Genomic DNA, 8,784 nt, shown 5'->3' with positions numbered 1-8,784 from the left:
TGGCTTAGAAACAGTGTTGACAGTCTCTAAAAGTTCAGGAGTCTTCTAAGTGGGCGTTATTTGTGTTTTGCAGAGTAGAAATTAGTGGATAAGTGATAAGAACTAAAAAGGGGAATGTTGTTATAATTCCTTCCTGAGATCTGATTTTTTTTTTTTTAACTTACTCGGTGGGTTCAGTAATTTACATGTATCTTTAGCTTTCCAGAGTCTGTGCTCACAGACCCTGCCCTGTGCAAAGAGCTAACTGTATGTAGATACAGCGTTGTGGTCCAAACGTGTTACGCTAGTGTGCCGTACCCGGCACTCATAGCCTTCTGTGGCTTTGCCTGTAACCCGTTCAATTTTTAATGACAGCCTCTGTGGCTGAACTTGTTGGATCTAGAGGTGATAATTGTCCACTTATTTTGTTTATGAAGTTAGTGACTCCCTCTGCTGTTTAGAACAAATTAAACAATTGTTAGTTAACATGAGAGTTTTTATTTATGTTAAAAATGTATTGCAAGATAAACGTAACACTCTTAATGGTTAGCTTCTTGAGAATATGTTTAAAAAAGGTAATGAAAATGCTTGACTAAGATTGCTTATGTATCAGTATCAACGTCAGACAATTTTACCTGAAAAAATTCCCTCTGTCACTTCCCTGTTCATAGTATTTAACAAATACAACTGTAATGATTTATGGATGACAGTCTCGAACTTGACATATTAAACCTTTTGCTACAAAAAAAATGTTTTAAAAATACACTAAGAGCCCAATGATTACTTGAGGAAAAGGGGCAGACATCCAGCAGCAGTGATTGCCTGTCAGGAGATTTGTTAACAGGTTTACAATCCATCAGTATCTTCAAGAGAGCATAGCAAGGAGTTAAATAACAAAGGTATAATGTCCATCACTTTGAACATATTGATACTTACTTTTTGTGTAGCAGAAACATTACCTATAGAAGAAAACAGCACTTCCAAAGAACACCGATTTTCTGAGGACTCTATGGATTCCGCACTTAGTTCTGTAAATCCTTCAAGCCCGACCCGTCGAAATTCCACGGAATATTGTACTTCAGGGAGTGCAGCATATTACAGAAATTCCCTTCAGCCAGTGACTGCTACCTCAAATTCAGCCCCAATCCTGCGCAGGCTGTCCTTGAGCTCTGCTGGGAGCAGCGGTTACTATGAAGTTAGTAGGAATCGAATACAGAGGCGGATTGAAGGTATGCTATGTAACTAAACTTTCCAAAGTATATAACTGCTTGTATTAATGTACAAAGTCCGAGAGTTATGAATAAAGAAGTTCTTTGCCATAGAAAAGCTTGCATGTGGAGTGAAATATTGTGCTGTAGCCAAGGATGTCAGGCTTGCTAACGTAACTGCAAATGCAGAACTTAAGCCTGTTAGAACTAATACTGCAGTGCAAGCCGGAGGGGGGGGTCTTGCCTGCTGCACCTTCCTCTCACTGCTGTTATGGACCCTGCAGGAGGCCAGACCGAGGAGGGCTAGTTATATGCAGCTTGCTTCCTGACCATCTTATCAACTATTACTGGGTTGCTGAAATATGGGGATAGGGTTTCCTCCTGTCCCTCCCTCTGTCTGCACAGCTTAACTTGTCTTTGCCACGTTCCCAGTTAATGGCATCTTGGGACCCAGGAGCCAAGTACAAGTCGAACTAATCCCTCTAGGTATGTCATAGTGCTCATGTTTATGCTGCTGTAATATTTGCAGTTATATACGGCATTTAAAGACAAACGGAACAGTTCAATATTATTTGGAGGAAAACAAAACGTCTTTCATTTTAATATATTGCAAAGAATGCGTAATAAAAGCCACATGTTAATATTAAGAATGTCTTGCGTAAAATGAAATGTGTTATCCCTGTATAGACTAGTGATACTTCTTCCTTTCACAATGTTTTTATAATAAAAGCTGCAAGTTCCACAACTGGACCGGATCTGAATTCACTAAAAAGGGAACCTTCAAGAATATTGAATAAGGATCCTTCCACCTGGTCAATAGAAGAAGTAATGCGTTTTGTGAAAGAAGCTGATCCACAGGCACTAGCTCCACATGCAGAACTCTTTAGGAGACATGTATGATGCACATCCATTCTGTTCGAGTAGATTGCGTGTCGTGTTAATCTCTTAAAATACAGCTTTCGTGTCTATCACTCTATCTACAATTTAAGGTAGAATAGAGTCTACTCATATATTAGAGGGAGGCTGAAAAATATTTTTCTGTCTGAAACTCCTCCTGCAGTATATTTTCTCTGTGTTCCAGTCTTGTTAAACTAAAGTAAATACCCACTGCTTTCCAGCTTATATGGAATAATGCCAATACTGGAAGTATCCGAGTTCTAATGGCCAACATCCATGGTACCCCCGTCATCCCTGGTACCTCTAGAGGAGAGGACATTCTCATGTACAGTATGGGCATTTGGCCTACCTAGACGGCACCTCTCTTAGACAATCTGTTTTGGAGACTGATTGTCCTGAAGCAGAGATGCTGTTATGCCTCATTAACTTTACATTTGGTCATTAATACTAAAATTCAGAGAATCAATTGAAATGTTGAATTCATCTGTTTTGAAAAACAGTGTGTAGGGTTTCATAAGGTCTAACTAGATGCTGTCTTTAGGGGGATAAACTGTGTCAGTTTCTCTGTACTGTTTTTGGTCTCCCCTCTTCCTTCTCACTGTGCTTTTCTATGGCAGGTTGCTCAGCAAAGAGCTGCTTTCTTATTTCATTGTACATATGGCCTTCTAAAAAGCGGTTGGCTTTCTCTTTAGTAGTATTTCACCCTGGTTCTGCACCAGCTCCTACTAACAGTTAAATCTCAGAGTAAGCTGAATTGGAAGGAAAACTCACCATAACTTGTAACGGAGCTTCCTGTCTTATGTTTTATTCTTAGTTGTATAACAAGACTAAATGTCACTTGTTTTGTCAGGTTTATGTTTAAAAAAAAAAAAAGACAGAGTGGTTTTCTTCATGGTGTTTTAAGGAACTAATTGCCTGTCTACAGTATGTAATGCTACTAAGAGCTTAGGACTGTCACATTTCAGCAGCTTCTCAGCCAGGCAGTTGAAATCTGACTAAGTTGTCTTTGGTCTTGATCCTAACAATCTGTCTGGTTTAACTTGGACATAGATCTGTCTTATTTCACAGATTTAGATGGTCTGTAACCCCTTCCTCCGTGTGACTGTTTGCATGCGCATGCCAGAATCCTCCCACAGCTGTGTTCAAGGTTCAGTGCAAGGCCTCAGTGCTTGGATCATTTAATCTCTTAACTGCACAGACCTTCCTTTGCAACTTTTTTTTTTCCCTCTCTTGACCCATTCACTTTTTTCCCCAGCTGGTACCTAATTTTGAGGGCTGTTTGGTCAGTTTCTTTTACTTACTATAATTTTCTTTAGCATCTTAAGTACCTTAGTCATACATTAAAAAATACTAAAATGAATTCAATTTCAGTGGCCATCTGTAAATATCAAATTATACTAAGTTACTGTTTTATATATAGTAGATAAATTTTTACTACAGTATAAACAAATACAATGTACTTTCCAGTTTTACCATGCAGCTTGTTAAAGTAGTTATATGTTGTTGTGTTTATTCTCTTCCTTCTGCAGGAAATTGATGGGAAGGCACTACTCTTACTGAGGAGTGATATGATAATGAAATATATGGGACTGAAGCTGGGGCCTGCCCTAAAGTTGTGCTACCACATTGAAAGACTTAAACAAGGAAAGTACTAGCCAGTGGGGATACCACAAATATGTGTGTTCGTATCACACTAAGTTCTCAGGTTCACAGCCATCGCCTTTATTTGAAACTATTTTGCTGATATAAAGCATCTTTATTTTTTGAAAGCGCTCTCAAAATGTAAAAGACGTTCAGGATAAAGGGGGGGGGGGAATCTTTATTATGTTCTAGTATTTTGCAAACTGTTTCAGAAAGTTTGCAGGGAAGGACAGTTGATCATACTGGGGCGGGCAGGTCAGGTAACAGTGCTCTCCGAATCCTGAAAAGTGCATTCTCTGTTACAGACTTCAGCCAACGTGCTCACATTCAGAACCAAAACAGCTGAATCCCAAAGGAAAATAATAAAACAAACCAGCATCAGGTGTTAATAATTTTTACAGGGGTGGCTGTAAACTTTTATATCGCAAGAAAAATTTAAAATAGAAGATCTCATCTCTCTAATGAATACTGTGTCTGGTCCTCCAGCAGAGTAATACTCTAGTATGTTACTCTGGATAATTCTTCTTAGATTTCCATAAAGGGAATAACCATATGAATTGGTCATGGAGGGTGGAGGTGTGGGGAGGGAAGGGTTATGGAGGAGAGGGCTTAATACAAATATAAGCTTTTATAAAGTGTGATTATCAGTCCTTTGGTAAGTTATGAGGACAAATGTACGGTATATTGTCAATTTATGCAGGCAGTAAATATTTCTGTTTCATGGAAGGGCATATTGGCTGTATAAACAGCCATTTCTGCGACAGACTGATTTAACTGGAACAACGCATCCACATTTTAAACATTCCATCTTTTTTCTAAGTTTGGCATGGATGTGTGTGTTCATGCTTTTTATATATACACGTGTATGTGTCAGGGAAATACATACTATATATATAAAAATATACATACACACTGTACATATGTATTCAGTTTTTTAATGTGTACTTTGCACTGTGCCAGAGAGAACTGTACAATTTCTTGTTGTTTTTTTTACCAGTAAATTTAGTTGTGTACTACTTTCATATTCATTAGCACCTGTTTAATGTGTTGTCCGTTCTTGGAGTCAGAAGGTGACAAACAATCAAAGAGTGTGTTTATTCATACAGGCGAGATCCCTGTACTATGCAATACTCTTGGTTATTCATCCCTTAACTCTGAGCCATACGTTCTGGTATATTTCTGGAAAGACACATTTCGTTCCAATGTTTTGGGCTTATATTTCCTATAAGGAAGTGCTACTATGTAACCAATAAACCTTTTTGGGGTAAAATTGGTGCTGTTTGTGTAAGCTGCAAGAATGAGTAGTGATAATAAAGCAGTTTGTTGTCACTGCCAATTGTAATATACATCAGGGACAAGAAAATATACTTTCTGTGTAGGAAACTGAATGTACTGTATGTAATAGTGCAAGTGATAATAACTATTTGCTAGGGAAGGTGTAGTCCTAAAATGGTAGGGTTTATTATATTTCTTACTGCCTTTTTATATGAAAGCATATAGTAGAAATGTATTTTTTACAAATTCCTTTTCTGAAAATGCCTTGCTTTACCAATAGTCTGATACTCCTCAGGTTTCAGCAGAGATACTGCTGCAAAATAATAAATTTTGTGGCTCACAAGTGTCAAAGTATTTTGTTAGTTTAAGTGACTGCAATGCAATTTTAATTTAGCGTGTCATTTGGACTTTGAGAATTGTTTTTATTATTACACCGTTAGACATTTGACACTAAAGGTTATCTATATTGATTTGTTTTGCATATCTTTTGTGGTGCATGTATGCTTAGATGAATAATACAAGCATGCTCTTTATAGTAAGAAAAGGTCAGAGCGTTGATTGGAGAAACAGAATATTTTCTCTTTGTGTTAGGAAAATACTGACTTGATTGTTGGTGTAACCATATGAAAGTTAGTTATATATTGAGGAAAACATCATGCCCCACATGTTCAGTATATTGTTTATACCTTACTTCTTCCATGCGATATTATGCTGAATTTCAGAGTTCTTTAGCGTAAAAAAGATCTTATATGATTTAAGTGGAAGTAATTGACTGAAAACAGTTTTCTTTTTTTATGTTGCCATTGGTATAAGAAAAACAAAGATGTTTAAATTTTCTGTTCGGCCCTTATGGAATGACATTTTTGTACATGGCACTATTATGGGTATAAATATTTGTTCAAGGCTTTCTGTGCACCTGTGTGCACAGGGATTACTGTGATGTTGCAGTACCAGAATTTCACCGTGTGCTATAGCGTGAGATTCAAGCGTTCAAAGTGTTGTAGCAGAATCTATTTTTTATTCTTTATTTTCAATGGGATATTCTTATCTATCAACAAAAATAAAATAGTTTGTTCATTGTTGTAACTGTCCGTTTTGTTTGATGTTGTGTGTATGTGTGAGCGCTGTTTGCGTAGGCAAGGGTAGCTATATTTTCTGGCATTTGGCAGTTCTTGGCAGTTCATGTAAACATCTGATGTAAGGCAGTTTTAATCAAAAGAGTAAAATTATTACAACATTGTTGATCTGAACAACAATGTTTGAACTTGGGTTGGTCTATGCTTTCAAAACAACTTAGGAATATATTCAACTATTTAGTTTTGCATATAGCATTTTGCCGCTTACAGAATTCTCATATAACCACTGAGGGGAAGAGACTGCTAAAAACTGTTTGTCCTGTGTTCAGATGAAGACCTGAAGTATTTTAAATCAAAGCAGTTAATGGCAATAGGTTTGAACTTCATATACTTCATGCTTTCTTATTTCTATGATACAGAAGTCTGTTGTTCTGGTGGCTGTTCGCAGTGGTCAGCCTGCGCTTGAGAAGTAACTTAAGCTGGGTTAATGGTAACCTCAAATCCTTCGCAGGCAAACTGTGGAACTTGGAAGTTGGTGGTAACAATAGTCCAGAGGCATTGTGCATCTGATGTCTCTCAAAAGATACTGAAAATCTTTTTGGTGCATATTTGATATAAAAGACAACATGATGTATTCTCTTTGTTCCTCTGAGTTGCTTCTCTATCAACAGGGATTCATCTGCTTATCTGGTTCTGTATCTTTCAGTTGTCTTGCGAGACAGTGCCATAACTCCTCAGTACATCGTAAGATCTCTTCTATTTGAAATTAAAATGATACTGCCTGGGAGGACTAGCAGCTCTCACAATTCTTGTTGCAGAAGACCTATGCAATATTGAAATTGAAGAGTGCTGTGTGGCAGGGTGACTGCACATTGCGGTTGACATGATGACACTTCCAACAAGTTTGTTGTGGCTGTATACGTATTGTAGGACTTTTTCAGGAATGACAGTGAAAGACAGCAACATCATGTTGTAAATGTTGGCTCAAAGGACGGAGCATCTTCCCCTTTTTTGTTGCTTTTAATAAGGCACGCCATTTTTTACTTCAGGTGGTAGACACAGGGGCAAAGATGTTCACCTGAATACTCATGGTATTTGTAGAAACTCTTTTTTTCCAGTCATTTGGGGATATCATTTGCTCAAAAGCAATGTTAACCTTCTGTGTAACTCTGATGACAGTTTTATGTGAGTCTGTGGATGTCATTGTGTATGCCCTGAACGTGATACAAAAATTCTACATTTGAGTATCTCAATTATTCCTGTAGGGGAAAAGTGAAGCCCTGAGTAAGGATGACTAAAATCTTGAAGTTTGAACCTGCTCAGATGAAACACTGTGATTCTTTGTGCTTGTCTTTCCTTTAATTGGAGGTGAAATTCAGAGAATTGAAACGTGGGTACACTGTTGAATTAATAGTTTATCTTCCTGCTTAACTCGGAGGGCTCCAGTCAACTTTTCCTATTCACGTATTATTCCAGTGAGCCAACTTCAGATCATGATTTCATTTAAATATGAGTAACTAATGAAAGTCTATTCATATGTATGTATATGTGAATCTATAACGTAAATAATTTTTAATTTAAATGGCCTGACATCCAGAACCAAGGAGTCAGAGCAGCCTCTGTCCAGCCAACTTGAAGCAGAGGCTGGTAGTCACTGTTTTAAGATAATCTGTTATGCTGTTTATCTATTCTGTTTCTAGTTTGAGCTGACTGGGTTTTTTTCTGTTCTGCATTATGAAATACTATCTTAAGTCTGCTTGGTGTTTTTGTCTAGACCACTTAGGAGAGACTTTTATGCATGGTTGTCTATACCAATTACTCTGAAACTATATAATTTTTAAAAGCTTTTTCTATAATAGACTTAAAATAGTAACTGGAAGTAACGAGTAGGTAGAAAGTTGTATAGAAAGCAATGCTACAGGGAAAATGAAAAATACTGCCCAGCATAGACATGAGGGTTTTCAAATTAAATATAGCAGGGTTTTTATCTACAGCTTTTTGTGTTTCTAGGTTTGTCTTGTATCTGCCCCATTCTAAGTAAGAATTGAGGAGTGTATCACAGAGTTGAGGACTAGTTGAGGTTGGAAGGGACCTCTGGAGGTCATCTGGTCCAACCCCCCTGCTCAAGCAGGGCCACCTAGAGATAGTTGCCCTGGACCATCTCCAGGCAGCTTCTGAATATCTCCAAGGAGGGAGACTCCACAACCTCCCTGGGCAACCTGTGCGAGGGCTCTGTCACCCTCACAGGGAAAAAGTGTTTCCTGACGATCAGAGGGAACCTGCTGTGTTTCAGTTTGTGCCCATTGCCTCTGGTCCCGCCACTGGGCACCTCTGCAAAGAGCCTGGCTCCATCCTCTTCGCACCCTCCCCTCAGATATTTCTGTACATTGATGAGATCCCCCTTGAGCCTTCTCTTCTCCAGGCTGAACAGTCCCAACTCTCTCAACCTTTCCTCATAGGAGAGACACTCCAGTCCCTTCATCATGTTTGTGGCCCTCCTCAGGACTCTATCCAGTAGCTCCATGTCTGTCCTGTACTGTGGAGGGCAGAGCTGGACGCCAGTACTCCATGTGTGGCCTCACCAGTACTGAGGAGAGGGCAAGGATCACCTCCCTCCACCTGCTGGCAGCACTCCTCCTAATGCAGCCCAGGAGACTGTGGGCTGCCTCTGCCACAGGGGCATGCTACTGGCTCATCTTCCAACCGGC

General features: G+C 38.8%; 1 protein-coding gene across 1 annotated transcript in view; it reads left to right on the top strand.

Annotated features, from left to right (window-relative positions):
• SCML2 (sex comb on midleg-like 2 (Drosophila)) overlaps positions 1–3,739 on the top strand; it is a 56,850-nt gene extending 53,111 nt beyond the window's left edge. Inside the window, exons 12-14 of the mRNA XM_009325499.1 lie at positions 927–1,208; positions 1,918–2,081; positions 3,614–3,739. Coding sequence (XP_009323774.1) covers positions 927–1,208; positions 1,918–2,081; positions 3,614–3,739 — 572 coding nt within the window. The remainder of the gene's footprint in view (positions 1–926; positions 1,209–1,917; positions 2,082–3,613) is intronic.
• Positions 3,740–8,784: the final 5,045 nt, after the last annotated feature.

Source organism: Pygoscelis adeliae, unplaced genomic scaffold, assembly GCF_000699105.1.
Source record: "Pygoscelis adeliae isolate BGI_AS28 unplaced genomic scaffold, ASM69910v1 Scaffold386, whole genome shotgun sequence".
In the NCBI taxonomy this organism is placed as follows: domain Eukaryota; kingdom Metazoa; phylum Chordata; class Aves; order Sphenisciformes; family Spheniscidae; genus Pygoscelis; species Pygoscelis adeliae.
This window is presented reverse-complemented; position numbering and strand designations above follow the sequence as displayed.